The sequence below is a fragment of the Petromyzon marinus genome, chromosome 61 (assembly GCF_048934315.1).
Source record: "Petromyzon marinus isolate PM22_M1 ecotype Great Lakes invasive population chromosome 61, UKy_Petmar_22M1.pri1.0, whole genome shotgun sequence".
Classification (NCBI taxonomy): domain Eukaryota; kingdom Metazoa; phylum Chordata; class Hyperoartia; order Petromyzontiformes; family Petromyzontidae; genus Petromyzon; species Petromyzon marinus.
In genome coordinates this window covers 1,939,686-1,957,831 of record NC_133727.1, presented here as the reverse complement: position 1 = coordinate 1,957,831, position 18,146 = coordinate 1,939,686, and the positions used below count along the sequence as shown (strand labels likewise).

General features: G+C 52.3%; 1 protein-coding gene across 1 annotated transcript in view; it reads right to left on the bottom strand.

Moving 5' to 3' along the window:
- Positions 1-18,146, bottom strand: part of LOC116955695 (uncharacterized) — a 97,256-nt gene that overhangs the window by 53,552 nt on the left and 25,558 nt on the right. The window contains exon 3 of the mRNA XM_076053383.1: positions 17,131-17,835. Within this exon, the coding sequence (XP_075909498.1) occupies positions 17,131-17,835 (705 nt within the window). The remainder of the gene's footprint in view (positions 1-17,130; positions 17,836-18,146) is intronic.

Below are 18,146 nucleotides of genomic sequence, written 5' to 3'. Positions count from 1 at the left end.
TGGTGTGTGGCGGGAGGGGGAGGGGAGAGACAAAAGCGGCCGCGCGTCTGGCTTGCGCCTGCAGTCTGTGAAGGCTATACGGGTGATCTTTGTGTCTTCCTGTGGGTGGGGGAGCGGTGGCGCAGCGGTTAGCGCGCTGTGCAACAAAACCCCGCTGACCAGGGTTCAATTCCCACGTACAGCCACCACCAGCGACTTTTATCTGCACCTGACCTGGGCCTTCCCTAGGTCGGCTCAGCCTCAAATGACTTCCTGCCGTGATGTGTCGTCCACATCGTCACTAGGGGGAGACAAAGGCGGCCAGGCGTGGTGCTAACCTTAACAGATGCTACTAGCCGCCCTTCTGAGGTGCTTGGTCGCTAAACAGCACTTGCCCCAAAAGCATGTCGAGGCTACACGGGGTATCTTTGTATTTGCGTGTGTGTGTATCTATGGGAACCTGGAGTTCGATTCCCGCTGGTGCGATGCGTAGTTAACATCGCCACTGGGGAGACAAAGGCGGCCGGGCGTGGTGCTGGCCACCCACCCCCTCGTGTGCGGTGCCGGCCTTCACAGGTGCTGCTACTCGCTAACAGCACTTGCCCCGACAATCTGTTACAGGCTACACGGGGGATCTTTGTCTTTGTATCTGGGGTTATGTGTTTCCTCTCTCTCGTAAATTTAGCTCTTCTGTACCTGATGATGGCTGCTTGTGTTGCAACCGAAACGTCGTATGCTATTATGTTATTTTATTATTTCTTATTTACACGTGACTTTACCGAAGAAACCAAAGAGTAATTCCTGCAGTCACGAAAGCTTCGAATCAAATCTGAACCACCTCTACGGGGAGGTATGAGGTCTGTGTCTTTGTGTTGTCTCTGCTTGTGTGTCTGCCTTGGTGTCTTGGCTTGGATTTGTGTCTCTGTGCTGTCTCTGCCTGTGTGTGGGCCTTGGTGTTTCCGAGTGTGTGCTACTGCGCCCCCCTTTGCTCCATGCATAGCTCATGCTAATTTTGTCCCATTGTCTCTCAGCCTTACCTTCTCTGCCTATTTAAGGCGACTTCACTGTGTGCTTGTCTCTATGCTGGTTCGCTCTACTTGGATGTCTATGTGTGTGTGTGTGCGGTCTGTATTTTAAATTTCATGCTTAACTTGCAATTTAGCAATCTTTTAAATAACGTGATCAACCAGACTATGCGTTAATTGTGTTTTGACCGACCGTCTGTGTTGCTTTATATGGTTTCCAAATTTTGCTAAACCCAGTCTGTTTGGTGTGATTCTCTCTCTGTGTCCCCTGTTGTATCTGTGTTAGTTCCCCCTACTTGGGTGTCTGTATATACATCTGGGGTTATGTGTTTCCCCTCTCTCGTAAATCTAGCTCTTCTGTACCTGATGATGGCTGCTTGTGTTGCAACCGAAACGTCGTACGCTATTATGTTATTTTATTATTTCTCATTTAAACGTGACTGTACCGAAGAAAACAAAGAGTAATTCCTGTAGTCACGAAAGCTTCGAATCAAATCTGTGGGTGTGTCTGCCTGTCCCGGGCAAGACATCTGTACCGCCCTCGCATTTCTCACGGACACTAATTAACAGCACTAATTACTGCCTTGCAATTAATTAGGGAACCTTGCTCGGAAAAGAAACAATTTACACCGCTAAGGCGTCGCGCGAATTAATTGGCATCAGGGAGAGTAAACAAAAACACGAGAGGGTCGTGATGACAACGACGACGATGATGACGATGATGACGACGATGACGACAATGATGACGATGACGACGATGATGACGATGATGATGACGACGGTGATGATGATGACGACGGTGACGACGATGATGATGACGACGACGAGGATGACGACAATGACGACGACGATGATGACGATGTCGACGACGATACACGAACTCTAACCCTGCCCCTAACACGAACTCTAACCCCGCTCCTAACACGAACTCTAACCCCGCCCCTAACACGAACTTTAACCCCTACTCCGAACACGAACTCTAACCCCGCCCCTAACACGAACTCTAACCCCACCCCTAACACGAACTCTAACCCCGCCCCTAACACGAACTCTAACCCCACCCCTAACACGAACTCTAACCCCGCCCCTAACACGAACTCTAACCCCGCTCCTAACACGAACTCTAACCCCACCCCTAACACGAACTCTAACCCCGCCCCTAACACGAACTCTAACCCCACCCCTAACACGAACTCTAACCCCACCCCTAACACGAACTCTAACCCCACCCCTAACACGAACTCTAACCCCGCCCCCAACACGAACTCTAACCCCACCCTTAACACGAACTCTAACCCCATCCCTAACATGAACTCTAACCCCACCCCTAACACGAACTCTAACCCCGCCCCTAACACGAACTCTAACCCTACCCCTAACACGAACTCTAACCCCGCCCCTAACACGAACTCTAACCCCACCCCTAACACGAACTCTAACCCCGCCCCTAACACGAACTCTAACCCCACCCCTAACACGAACTCTAACCCCACCCCTAACACGAACTCTAACCCCGCCCCCAACACGAACTCTAACCCCACCCTTAACACGAACTCTAACCCCATCCCTAACATGAACTCTAACCCCACCCCTAACACGACCTCTAACCCCAGCCCCAACACGAACTCTAACCCCACCCCTAACACGAACTCTAACCCTACGCCTAACACAAACTCTAACCCCGCCGCTAACACGAACTCTAACCCCATCCCTAACCCGAACTCTCACCCCGCCCATCACACAAACTCTAACCCCGCCCCTAACACGAACTCTAACCCCATCCCTAACACGAAATCTAACCCCACCCCTAACACGAACTCTAACCCCATCCCTAACACGAACTCTAACCCCATCCCTAACACGAACTCTAACCCCGCTCATCACACAAACTCTAACCCCGCCCCTAACACGAACTCTAACCCCATCCCTGACACGAACTCTAACCCCACCCCTAACACGAACTCTAACCCCATCCCTAACACGAACTCTAACCCCACTCCTAACACGAACTCTAACCCCATCCCTAACACGAACTCTAACCCCATCCCTAACACGAACTCTAACCCCGCCCCTCACACGAACTCTAACCCCGCCCCTAACACGAACTCTAACCCCGCCCCTAACACGAACTCTAACCCCGCCCCTAACACGAACTCTAACCCTACCCCTAACACGAACTCTAACCCCATCCCTAACACGAACTCTAACCCCGCCCCTCACACGAACTCTAACCCCGCCCCTAACACAAACTCTAACCCCATCCCTAACACGAACTCTAACCCCGCCCCTAACACGAACTCTAACCCCGCCCCTAACACGAACTCTAACCCTACCCCTAACATGAACTCTAACCCCACCCCTAACATGAACTCTAACCCTGCCCCTAACACGAACTCTAACCCCACCCCTAACACGAACTCTAACCCCGCCCCTAACACGAACTCTAACCCTGCCCCTAACATGAACTCTAACCCCACCCCTAACACGAACTCTAACCCTGCCCCTAACACGAATTCATCATCATCATCACCAGCGGCATCACAGCCGCCACCACCATCATCACAACCACCATCATCACAACCCCCATCATCAGCCACCACCACCATCATCATTATCACAACCACCATCATCACAGCCACCACCACCACCATTATCATCACCAGCACCATCACAGCCACCACCACCATCATCACGGGCATCATCATCATCACAGCCACCATCATCACAACCACCATCATCACAGTCACCACCACCATCATCATTCATCATCATCACCAGCAGCAGCACAGCCATGAGCAGCATTAGCAGCAAAGCGGAGGTATTTATATAAGCAGCAGCAGCATTGTCATCATCAGGCGCATCATAGCCCACCCTCATCATTCTCCTCACCAGGAGCATCATAGCCCACCCTCATCATTCTCATCATCAGGAGCATCATAGCCCACTCGCATCATTCTCCTCATCAGGGTCATCATAGCCCACCCTCATCATTCTCATCATCAGGAGCATCATAGCCCACCCTCATCATTCTCCTCATCAGGAGCATCATAGCCCACTCCCATCATTCTCATCATCAGGAGCATCATAGCCCACTCGCGTCATTCTCCACATCAGGAGCATCATAACCCACTCGCATCATTCTCCTCATCAGGATCATCATAGCCAACTCGCATAATTCTCCTCATCAGGAGCATGATAGCCCACCCTCATCATTCTCATCATCAGTAGCATCATAGCCCACTCGCATCATTCTCATCATCAGGAGCATCATAGCCCACTCGCATCATTCTCATCATCAGGAGCATCATAGCCCACCCTCATCATTCTCATCATCAGGAGCATCATAGCCCACTCGCATCATTCTCATCATCAGGAGCATCATAGCCCACCCTCATCATTCTCATCATCAGGAGCATCATAGCCCACTCGCATCATTCTCCTCATCAGGATCATCATAGCCCACCCTCATCATTCTCATCATCAGGATCATCATAGCCCACTCGCATCATTCTCCACATCAGGAGCATCATAACCCACCCGTACCATTCTCCTCATCAGGAGCATCATAGCCCACTCGCATAATTCTCCTCATCAGGATCATCATATCCCACCCGCATCATTCTCCTCATCAGGAGCATCATAGCCCACTCGTATCATTCTCATCATCAGGATCATCATATCCCACCCGCATCATTCTCCTCATCAGTAGCATCATAGCCCACCCTCATCATTCTCCTCATGAGGAGCATCATAGCCCACCCTCATCATTCTCCTCATCAGGAGCATCATAGCCCACCCTCATCATTCTCCTCATCAGGAGCATCATAGCCCACCCTCATCATTCTCCTCATCAGGAGCATCCCACCCTCATCATTCTCCTCATCAGGAGCATCATACCATTACAGCCTGGAGGGAAGGGGTGGAGAAGGATGCGGGAGGAGTGGATGGGGACTCTTATTGTGGCGGGGCGACCGAGGGTGGAGCTCGCGCCGCATACCGATGAGAGATGAGCGTGCAGCCTGCGACTCTCCCTCCCCCCCGCCCCGCATCCTCCTCCCTCCCCTCCCCCCTGCATCTCCCTCCACCTTCCTCCTCGCCCTTCCCCCCCCTTGCATCTCCCTCCCTCTCTACACTCTCCCCACCTCCCTCCTCCCCTCCCCGACTCCCTCCTTCCATCTCCCTTCTCCCCCCTCCCTGCGTCTCCATCTCCCTGCCCTTCCCACTCCTCTCCCTCTTCCTCTCTCCCCGCTTTCCCTACTCCCCCCCCCTCCCTACTCCCCCCTTCCTACTCCCCCCCCCCTCCCTACTCCCCTCCCCCCCTCCCTACTCCCCCCACCCTACTCCCACCCTCCCCTCTCTCCCCCTACTCCCCCCCTCCCTACTCCCCCCCCTCCCTACTCCCCTCCCCCCATTCCTACTCCCCCCCCTCCTGCTCCCCCTCTTCCTACTCCCTACTCCCCCCTCCCTACTCCCGCCCTCCTCTCTCTCCTCCACTGCCCTCTCCCCTCTCTCCCCCTACTCCCCCCCCCTCCTCTTTCTCCCCCTCTCTCCCCACTCTCTTGTGAGCTGTAAGTCAAGGGCGGCTCAACCACCCACTCATTGACCCCCCCCTCCACTACCCCCCCTCCACTACCCCCCCTCCACTACCCCCCTCCACTACCCCCCCTCCACTACCCCCCTCCACCGCCCCCCCACTACCCCCCTCCACTACCCCCTCCACTACCCCCTCCACTACCCCCCTCCACTACCCCCCTCCACTACCCCCCCTCCACTACCCCCCTCCACCGCCCCCCCACTACCCCCCTCCACTACCCCCCCTCCACTACCCCCCTCCACTACCCTCCCGTCCACTACCCCCCCCCTCCACTACCCCCCCTCCACTACTCCCCTCCACTACCCCCCCTCCACTACCCCCCCCTCCACTACCCCCCTCCACTACCCCCTCCACTACCCCCCCTCCACTACCCCCCCTCCACTACCCCCCTCCACTACCCCCCTCCACTACCCCCCTCCACTACCCCCCCTCCACTACCCCCCCTCCACTACCCCCCCTCCACTACCCCCCTCCACTACCCCCCTCCACTACCCCCCTCCACTACCCCCTCCACTACCCCCCCTCCACTACCCCCCCTCCACTACCCCCCTCCACTACCCCTCTCCACTACCCCCCTCCACTACCCCCCCTCCACTACCCACCCCCTCCAGCAGGGAGTCTCCAGGAGGAGGAAGAGACCACGGGGTGGATCCCCCCCCACCCAACACATCCCCGTCCTCCCCCCACTCCCACCCCACCCCGCTCGCCCTAATTGCCACATTAATAATCATTCCATAACCCGCGTCACGTGGCGGTGCAGCTGAATTAATTAGGGGGCGCCCGTTAGAGAGAGCCCCCCCCCACACACACACACACCACTACACCCGCTCCATCACCGCGCCTAATTGCTGTGATGCCCACACTCGCCTCCCCCCGCCCCCCGCCCCTGTCCCACACACGCCGAGAGGGGCCGCGCGAGTCTTAGAGAGGCGCGCGGGGTGATCCAAGACCGCCGTGCGTCCTGCGGCACTGCGGGGCGAACTTCACTCGGGCCCCCTCGGGCTCGATTTGCGTGAGTTGGCAGTGCGTCTTATAATCAAGTAGGTGAGTGTGTGTGTGTGAGATCAGATGTGTGTAACTTTATTGAGGTGCGTCTTTTAATCAAGTAGGTGTGTGTGTTTGTGAGATCAGATTTGTGTAACTTTATTGAGGTGCGTCTTATAATCCAGTCGGTGAGTGTGTGTGTGTGATATCAGATTAATTTAATTTTTTTGAGGTGCGTCTTATAATCAAGTAGGTGAGTGTGTGTGTGAGATCAGATTTGTGTAACTTTATTGAGGTGCGTCTTATAATCGAGTCGGTGAGTGTGTGTGTGAGATCAGATTCGTGTAACTTTATTGAGGTGCGTCTTATAATCGAGTCGGTGAGTGTGTGTGTGAGATCAGATTCGTGTAACTTTGAGGTGCGTCTATTAATCAAGTAGGTGAGAGTGTGTGTGTTTGTGAGCTCAGATTAATTTAATTTTATTGAGGTGCGTCTTATAATCCAGTCGGTGAGTGTGTGTGAGATCAGATTTGTGTAACTTTATTGAGGTGCGTCTTATAATCAAGTAGGTGAGAGTGTGTGTGTTTGTGAGCTCAGATTAATTTTATTTTATTGAGGTGCGTCTTATAATCCAGTCGGTGAGTGTGTGTGAGATCAGATTTGTGTAACTTTATTGAGGTGCGTCTTATAATCAAGTAGGTGAGAGTGTGTGTGTTTGTGAGCTCAGATTAATTTTATTTTATTGAGGTGCGTCTTATAATCCAGTCGGTGAGTGTGTGTGAGATCAGATTTGTGTAACTTTATTGAGGTGCGTCTTATAATCAAGTAGGTGAGAGTGTGTGTGTTTGTGAGCTCAGATTAATTTAATTTTATTGAGGTGCGTCTTATAATCCAGTCGGTGAGTGTGTGTGAGATCAGATTTGTGTAACTTTATTGAGGTGCGTCTTATAATCAAGTAGGTGAGAGTGTGTGTGTTTGTGAGCTCAGATTAATTTAATTTTATTGAGGTGCGTCTTATAATCCAGTCGGTGAGTGTGTGTGTGTGAGATCAGATTTGTGTAACTTTATTGAGGTGCGTCTTATAATCAAGTAGGTGAGAGTGTGTGTGTTTGTGAGCTCAGATTAATTTTATTTTATTGAGGTGCGTCTTATAATCCAGTCGGTGAGTGTGTGTGAGATCAGATTTGTGTAACTTTATTGAGGTGCGTCTTATAATCAAGTAGGTGAGAGTGTGTGTGTTTGTGAGCTCAGATTAATTTAATTTTATTGAGGTGCGTCTTATAATCCAGTCGGTGAGTGTGTGTGAGATCAGATTTGTGTAACTTTATTGAGGTGCGTCTTATAATCAAGTAGGTGAGAGTGTGTGTGTTTGTGAGCTCAGATTAATTTAATTTTATTGAGGTGCGTCTTATAATCCAGTCGGTGAGTGTGTGTGTGTGAGATCAGATTTGTGTAACTTTATTGAGGTGCGTCTTATAATCAAGTAGGTGAGAGTGTGTGTGTTTGTGAGCTCAGATTAATTTAATTTTATTGAGGTGCGTCTTATAATCCAGTCGGTGAGTGTGTGTGTGTGTGAGATCAGATTCGTGTAACTTGATTTAGGTGCGTCTTATAATAAAGTAGGTGAGTGTGTGTGTGTTTGTGAGATCAGATTCATGTAATTTAATTGAGGTGCGTCTTATCGTCCGGTAGGTGTGTGTGTGAGATCAGATTTGTATCGATGTTTTTTTTGATTGACACAAGTTTGGGATCACAAGTATTACTTTCCAGAGCGTCTCAGTTGGCAAGTCAGTCAACTAATCACGGAGTTAGGCTTTGACTCAAGTAGTCAATCAGTCCGTTAATTAATCAATAGTCAGCCATTCAAGTCGGCTAATAATTTAGCTAGTAGGTTAGTCATTCCATCAATCAGCCGAGCAATGTACCAGCCCATTAACATAGTAATGATTTAAGTAGTCACGTAATTAATTAATTACTTTGCTGACCAGGCAGGCGGTTAAATAACCAGTCATTTTGATCAATCAGGAAGTCCGTCGGTCAATGAGTCGATCAATACTTCGGTCGATGAAACGCTGGTATAAATCAATGTATATATGGTGGTGAACAGTGCAGGCTCTTAACGATTTCATGCATCGCCAGATTCATCGCTTTCTATGATGGGAGCTGTCGATTCATCACTCCGTCTCTCTGGCCTCTGTGTGTGTGTGCTCTGAAGAAGGATCAAACAGTCACGGTGGCTACCAATTAACCAGGTAGTCAACCAATTCGTCGCTTAGCCAGCCATTCAATCATTAATTTGTCCTCATAATAAATGCGTAGATCTGTAAATAATGCACCAATCCTGCAATAAATCAAGCGGTCGCCCTGCATCCCAATTATCCAATCAACTATTATAATAACAATAATGAATGAATCAAACACTCACATCAACCAATTAACCAATCACTCAACGAGTCAAATCCATCACGTGGGGCTCAATCATTACCCCCACCCCCACCCCCCGTGGGTCACGTGGATCGCATCCCCCCCCACCACCCTACCCTCGCCATGACCCCCTGCGTGGAATTAAGTGCGGACGTCAGAGAGGGATCGGGAAAGAGAGGGAGGGGTGCGGTGCTGTCCGCGGTGCTGAAGTCACGAGAGACGCGTGGGTGGGGGGGAGGGCAAAGGGAGAGAGAGGGGAGGAGGAGGGGGGTGGAGGGATCGGCGGGGGAGAGGGGGGTGCTGTCCGTGGTGCTGAATTCACGAGAGGTGTGGGATTGGAGTGGGGGGGGGGGGAATGTGGAGTTGGGGGAGGGGAGAGAGGGAGAGAGAGATGCATGCAACAGATGAAGAGAGATTATCGCGCACACACACACAGAGAAATACATACACATGCGGATATAGATCATTACAAATACGAAGATTAATTCCCCGTGTAGCCTTAACAGACTGCTGGGGCAAGGGCTGTTTGCGAGTACCTATGACGGCCGGCACGGTACACGAGGGGGTGGGTGTCCAGCACCACGCCCGACCGCCTTTGTCTCCCCAGTGGCGATGTTTACACACCTCATCAGGTACTCACTTGGGGCTGAATCGACCAAGGGGAGGCCCAGGACCGGTTCAGATAATCGTCACCGGTATTGGCCGTGAGTGGCTATCGAGGTTCGTAGCGCAGCGTAGCGCTAACTGCTACACTAACGCTCCCCACACACACACACACAGACATTTGCACACACACAAACGCTACAGACACAAATAAATAGGGAATTACACAACAACAACAGGCGCCGCCGCCTCGGCGCTTGTGCCCGGCTAGGTGCACCCTGAGGCCACGTGAAGTGTCGACGGCTCGCTTTTGGCACGACGCCGCGTGACGGACCCAGGTGCCGAGGCTTGACTGACTGTGACAACCGGCATATGGAGCTGCTGTGTCAACATGTTGCGCTTTAACCGCCCGACGCTCCGTCCGTTGTTATCAGCGTCGTTATTTGCCACTTTGAGCTCCTCTTTAGAGGGCTCCTTGCCTCGCCTGTTGGAGGAGCTCGCTGATGGGAATGTGGCCAGATTTTCTGAAGGATCTGTGAGCTACTCACACAATCCATGCTGGTTAAATCCAGGATGGATCGTCGTCAGGCCAGCTGAATGTTTCAAGCCGACGTAGATGTCCCTTCTTTTAATGTGTCTCGGCGTTTCGCAAGCATAGAGGCGGCATCGCTGTGGCCGAGAAAACCCTGCTCTTCGCGTGGAGCAGCGGACCAGGTAGCTTCTACGCAGCCTCGCGCAGCTGATGAAAAGAAAATTCCGCTCGAGTGATCCGGAGTATGCCTGGTTCTGTGGACCAGCCAATTATAATGATGTCACACCGGGCAGTGTGCACACAACCGCCACCCTCTCTCAGCACTTCACTTGAGAGGTCATCTCTACCCGGCGCTTTCACTGGTCATAGACTCTGGATCACTCGGCTCACTTCCTCAACAGATGGCACATCAGCCAGCCACTCACAGGGGAGGGGGGGGGGGTGTGGAGGAGGTGGCTACTTCCTCCAATATTTGAGACACAGCAGCCCCAGCAAGGTCAATCCCACCTTGCCCCGTGATAATGTTTGACCTGTCCCTGGGGGGTCGGAAATGAGATCACCACTTTGTCCCTTAAGGGTGGTAGCAGGTGGGGCGCTAACGAGTGCACGAGGGGGTGGGTGCCCAGCATAACGCCCGATCGCCTTTGTCTCCCCAGTGGCTATGTTTACATACCGCACCAGCTGGTACGCATTTGAGGCTGAGTCGATCTAGGAGGAGGCCCCAGGACTGGTTTCAGATAATACTCACCACTGGTGTTCTCCACACATAAAGAACAATATACCCCTGTGTAGCCCTAACAGATTGCTAGGGCCAAGAGCCACACATCACGTACATACACACTTACACAGATAATTGCACACACACACACACACACGTGTATGCACACACACCCAGGGAATTACAGAAAGAGCACGGGCAGAGAGGTAAATAGAGATTGCATGGCGAGGGAGAGGGAGGGAGAGCGAGAGAGAGAGAGAACGAGAGAGAGAGAGAGAGCAACAGCACATGAAGCAGAACACGTGGTCCATCAAGCTCTCACTGTAGCCGTCTGCATGGCAACCCTAACCAGGGCAACGGTAACCAGTGGCAACCGTAACCGTAGCGACCATGCAGCCGGCCAGCGCACGCGGTGGCTCAGCAGCAGCAAGCGCACAGCAGGCAAAGACTCGACTAGGCTCGCCGCTGGGCATTCCACATTCGCATGGTGGGATGCGGTCTATCCACCGGACCTGCACTGTTAATGTCGACCTCTACGAGATGACGCTGCTGCTGGAATCGACGTCCCCTGGATTTTGAGCAGTTCCCCTCCTTAACATCGTTCCGTGACTCGATTGTAGCCTCGCCTCTTCTCTATCGCCCATTCCCTTCCTCTTAACTCGCACCCTCCACTCCCTCTCACACCATATCGTGATGCCCTAAATACAAACCAAATCGCAGCCGCATCTCCTCCCCATTCGTACCCCAACACTGCACCATAGACTCAACACTGCCCCATAGACTCAACACTGCCCATAGACTCAACACTACACATAGAATCAACACTGCCCGTAGACTCAATACTATCCATAGACTCAACACTGCCCATAGACTCAACACTACCAATAGACTATCCAACTCCCAAAGACTCAACACTGCCCGTAGACTCAACACTGCCCATAGACTCAACACTGCCCATAGATTCACCACTGCCCATAGACGCAACACTATCCATCGATATTCTTGGTTCTCTCGGTAAAGTCACGCAGAAGGGAAACAATAAAATAACAAAAATATAAAACAATAAAATTATCACGACGTCTCGACTACAACACAAGCAATCATCATCAGGTGTGAAAACTACAGCAAGAAAATTTGAAAAAAGTGGCGTTTTTTTAACGTTACCACCACGGAGAGCGATTTGACAGTTTGTTCAGATGGACGAGTCCATCTATGTTTGGAAACGAGGAGGGGGGAGGAAATAATTAATGAGGTCTGAAAGCCACCTTAAGCGTAAACAATCAATTAAGACCCGAAATGGTTTATCAAATCATTCCAATGATTGGTAAGCCGGAATCCATCTTCTCGGTTGAAATTGTCTCTGTGTTTGTATATGTGGATAGCCTCATAAATGAATCTCTCATGGTAGCCAGATGGCTTGCAAAGAACCTCTGTCTTGGAGAAGTCAATGTCATGTGAGCCTACTGAATTATAACAGTGATCTGCCACGGCCGAGGTGTTGGTCCTACCGTGTTTTAGGTCTGCTTTGTGTTCACGAATGCGGTCCGAGACATGTCGTTTGGTTTCTCCAATGTAACTACTACCACAGAGGCAACTTAGTTTGTAGACGCCAGGGTACTGTATGTCCGGAATCACATATTTTACAGACGGAACCAGATCACAGATTTTATGTAATGTGTTGAATCGGACCTGGATCTTGTGTTTATTCAAGATTTTGGAGATTTTTTCTGTGATCCCCGCAACGTAGGGTAAAGTGATGGTTTTGAAAACTATCCAAAGATTCCACACTGCCCCATAGACTCGACACTGCCCATAGACTCAACACTGCACTGTAGACTCAGCACTGCCCATAGACTCAGCACTGCCCATAGACTCAACACTGCCCAAAGACTCAACACTGCCCATAGACTCAACACTGCCCATAGACTCAACACTGCCCATAGACTCAACACTGCCCATAGACTCAACACTACCCATAGACTCAACACTGCCCATAGACTCAACACTGCCCATAGACTCAACACTGCCCATAGACTCAACACTGCCCATAGACTCAACACTACCCATAGACTCAACACTGCCCATAGACTCAACACTGCCCATAGACTCAACACTGCCCATAGACTCAACACTGCCCCATAGATATTCTTGGTTCTTTCGGTAAAGTCACGTAGAAGGGAAACAATAAAATAATAAAAATATAAAAGAATAAAATTATAACGACATTTCGACTGCAACACAAGCAATCATCATCAGGTGTGAAAACCACAGCAAGAAAATTTGAAAAAAGTGGCGTTTTTTTAACGTTAGCACCACGGAGAGCGATTTGGCAGTTATTCAGATGGACGAGTCCATCTATGTTCGGAAAAGATGAGGGGGGAGGCGGAAATAATGGATGCGGTCTTAAAGCCACCGTAAGCGTAAACAATCAATTAAGACCCGAAATGGTTTATCAAATCCTTCCAATGATTGGTAAGCCGGAATCCATCTTCTCGGTTGAAATTGTCTCCGTGTTTGTATATGTGGATAGCCTCATGAATGAATCTCTCATGGTAGCCAGATGGCTTGCAAAGAACCTCTGTCTTGGAGAAGTCAATGTCATGTGAGCCTACTGAATTATAACAGTGATCTGCCACGGCGGAGGTGTTGGTCCTACCGTGTTTTAGGTCTGCTTTGTGTTCACGAATGCGGTCCGAGACATGTCGTTTGGTTTCTCCAATGTAACTACTACCACAGAGGCAACTTAGTTTGTAGACGCCAGGGTACTGTATGTCCGGAATCACATATTTTACAGACGGAACCAGATCACAGATTGTATGTAATGTGTTGAATCGGACCTGGATCTTGTGTTTATTCAAGATTTTGGAAATTGTTTCTGTGATCCCCGCAATGTAGGGTAAAGTGATGGTTGTGAAAACTATCCAAAGATTCCACACTGCCCCATAGACTCGACACTGCCCATAGACTCAACACTGCACTGTAGACTCAGCACTGCCCATAGACTCAGCACTGCCCATAGACTCAACACTGCCCAAAGACTCAACACTACCCATAGACTCAACACTGCCCATAGACTCCACACTGCCCTATAGACTCAACACTACCCATAGATGCAATACCACCCGTAGACTCAACACTGCCCATAGACTCAACACTACCCATAGACTCAACACTGCCCATAGACTCAACACTGCCCACAGACTCAACACTGCCTGTAGACTCCACACTGCCCATAAACTCAACACTGCCCATAGACTCAACACTGCCCATAGACTCAACACTGCCCATAGACTCAACAATGCCTTTAGACTCAACACTGCCCACAGACTCAACACTGCCCACAGACTCAACACTGCCCATAGACTCCACACTGCCCCATAAACTCCACACTACCCATTGACTCAACACTGCCCGTAGACTCAACACTGCTACCCATAGACTCAACACTGCCCATAGACTCAACACTACCCATAGACTCAACACTGCCCGTAGACTCAACACTGCCCGTAGAATCAACACTGCCCGTAGACTCAACACTGCCCATAGACTCAACACCGCCCATAGACTCAACACCGCCCATAGACTCAACACCGCCTATAGACTCCACACTGCCCCATAGACTCCACACTGCCCCATAGACTCCACACTGCCCCATAGACTCCACACTGCCCTATAGACTCAACACTGCCCGTAGACTCAACACTGCCCATAGACTCAACACTGCCCATAGACTCAACACTGCCCTCACCCCTCCACTTCTTCCCGTCCCTCCCCTGTAGCCCTTGCGTGATCTCCCGAGTACCCCTCGATCGCTGCTGTCACTCATTCCTCAGTACCAGCTCGCACTCGCCCCTGCCCCACGACGTCATTCCATTCTGTATCGTCGCTTTTACAAATCATGCCAAGCGCTTTGAGTGATGGCCCCCTATGGAAATATTTTAAATTAGATTGGATATTGACTATGATGATGCTGATGCTTCCTGTTGAAGGGGATACCAATGGTGATGTTACTACTGATGATGGCGATAATGATGGTGATGACGCTGATCGTGGTGCCAACGATGATCATGCTCCTGATGCTGCTGATGCTACCGTTGATGCCGATGATTACGCAACCGCTGATACTGTTGTGGATTCTAATCCTGCTGCTGCTGATGATAATGATAACACTGATTCTGCTGCTGATGATAAAGATACTGCTGCTGCTTCTGATGATAACACTGATTCTTCTTGCTGCTGCGTAGAATGATACTGCTGCTGATGATGATGATGATGAGGATATCCAACTACTCGTAATTATGCTGATGCTAATGATGCTGCGTCTGTTGCTGATTCTACTGATGCCAATGTTACTACCGGACTACTGATGACGATACTGTACTACTTACTACCGCTGCTGCTGCTGATGATGATGATGATGATCCTGCTGCTGATGCTAATGCTGATGATGATCAGAACACTTTAATCACAGGAACGATTTAAGCACGAGCATCGCCGCACACGAACACCTGCGCCAGGTGAGAACACGTGACTCGTGGTGGTTGTGCAGGTGAGATGAACACACATAAATACACACCCGCTCCCCTCTCACCCCTCCCCCTCTCTCACCCCTCTCACCCCTCCCCTCTAACCCCTCCCCTCCCCCTCTCTCATCCCTCCACCCTCCCCCTCTCACCGCTCCTCTCTTACTCCTCCACCTCTCCCCTCCAACCCTCCCCTGTTACCCCATCCCGCTCTCACCTCTCAGCCTCCCCCTCTCACCCCTCTCACCCTTCACCTCCCATCCCTAACCCGTCTGTCTCCTACGACCCTCCCACCACCGCACCTCGAAGACGCCGTCCCCTGTCCATTCGTCAGCACCCAGACCACGCCCCCTGACCCCCAGCTCCCTCCCCACTCCCTCACCGCCTCCCCCCCCCCACTCTCCACCAGACAACATCAGCAGAGTTACAGCTGGTGGACGGCTGCTCGGCCAGTGGCGCCCCTCTCTGCTACTCTCCCCTCACCATCACTGCTCCCCACACCTCTGCTTCGAACTCTCTGCTCCACATCCCCCCCCTTCCCCCGGCCTCTCCCCTTCCCTCCCTCCCTCCCTCCCTCCCCTCCCCTCCCTCCTTCCCTCCCTCCCTCCCCGCTCCGCCCCTCCCCTCCCTCCCTCCCTCCCTCCCCTCCCCTCCCTCCCTCGCCGACTCAATTTTCTCCCCGCCTCTCCCCACCACCGCCTCCTCTCTCATCTCCCCATTTCCCCTTCCATCTTCCAATCCCTCCCTCTCAGTCTCCCTTCTCTCTCCACCTCGTCTCTCTCTTTCCGCCGTCAAACCCTTACACTCCCTCCATGCAATCCCTCTCACTCCTCCCCATCTCTTTTCGTCTCTCCCCCTCCTTCCCTCCTTCCCACATCCTTCTCCTGCCCCCCCCCCCCTCTCCTCCATCTCTCTTCCCTCTCTCCCCCGCTCTCCTCTCTCCCCCTCTCTCTCCATCCCCAGCTCGTATCTCCTGCTGTCTCGTGAATTCAGCACCACGGACAGCACCGCCCCCTTCTCTCTCCCTCCCCTCTCCTTCCCCTCCACCCAATCTCTCCCCGCTCGTCTCCCGCTCTCATCTCTAATCCGTGCGCGTGCCGCCTCTCACGGGATGAGTAGTAGGGAACTGCGGGCTCAAAGCAAGGAGGACTGTACGGAGCGCCTGTGTGAGTGTGAGGGTCTCTGTGTGTGTTTTTGTGTGTATCAGTGTGTAAGGGTCTCTGTGTGTGGGGAGCGGTGGTGCAGCGGTTAGCGCTACGCTGCTGTGCTACGAACCCGGCGACCCGAGTTCGATTCCCGCTCTGTGCGTGAGTCTGTGTCTGTGTGTGAGTCTTTGTGTGAGTTTCCGTGTGTCAGCCTGTGCCTGTGTGTGAGTCTGTGTCTGAATCTCTGTGCGTGAGTCTGTGTGTGCGCGCCTGCCTGTGTGTGAGAGTCTTTGGGAAGCGGTAGTGTAGTGGTTATCGCGCTGCGCTACGAACCCCGGCGACCCGAGTTGGATTCACGCTCAGGGCCACCACCAGTGACGATTATTTGAACAGGTCCTGGGTCACCCCTAGGTCGACTCAGCCTTAAAAAAAATACCTGGTGCAGTGTGTAACGGCGACCGGAGCGTGGTGCTGGCGACCCACCTCCGCGTGTACCGTGCCGGCCTTCATAGGATGCTGCTCGCTAACAGCACTTGCCCCAACAGTCCGTCGGAGGCTATACGGGGGACCTTTGTCTTTTGTGCGTGCGAGCGGTCAACTCACCGCTCTCTCCCTCCGATCTGTTCTCTTGCTCCGTGTCCGTGAGCGTGAGGGTTGAGTTGGCTCGGCTCGACAGACACGACCCACGACCAGTGCGGGAGACACCTCCACCTCCTCCACCTCCTCCACCACCTCCTCCTCCACCACCTCCTCCTCCACCACCTCCTCCACAGCCTCCGCCACCACCATCGCCAGCCCCGTAGAACCGCGCGCTCAAGTCCACGATTCTTCCTCCTCGCACCCCCAACCTTCTGCCCGTGTCGTCGACCTCATCATCATCTTCATCGTCGTCGTCGTCGTCGTCATCATCAGCACAACCTCCCGCCGCCAGACCTCCACCGATGACACCCACGGCACCACCAACACCACCAGCAGCATCGTGACGTCTCCCACCAGCAGCATTGTTCCCATCGTCATCATCGTCACCATCGTCACCATCGTCACCATCGTCATCATCGTCGTCGACGTCCTCTCCATATTCGTCTTCAGTTTTACTGGCCGAGCGCGGCAGGAGGAGGCCGGAGGCGAACGAGGAGGAGGAGAGGACCCCCATGACCCCCATGACCCCCGTTGACCCCACAGGAGCCGTACCCCCGCCGCTGTTGAGAGCCAGCGCCAGGCCACTGCTGGATCGGTTACCCGCGGGGAATGGGGGGCCGCCCCCTGGGCCCCCCATTCGGCTCATCTCCTTCAGAGTGAAATCTCTGCCTGCAACAGCAGCAGCAGCAGCATTGGAAGCATCGTCATCGGCATCATCACCAGCAGCGGCATCAACAATAGCAGTGTCATCAGTAGTAGCACAGATACAGCAGCATTCGTAATACCACCACCACCACCACCACGATCCAGCATCATCAGCACTATCAGGAGCATTGTCATCAGTAGTGGCATCATCATCATCATCAACAGCAGAATTAGTGACAGCTTCATCATCATCATCACTCACAGCAGAAGCGACCACCAGTATCTCAACTCCCACCAGCACCGCCCTCACAACCACCAACACCACCACCACCACC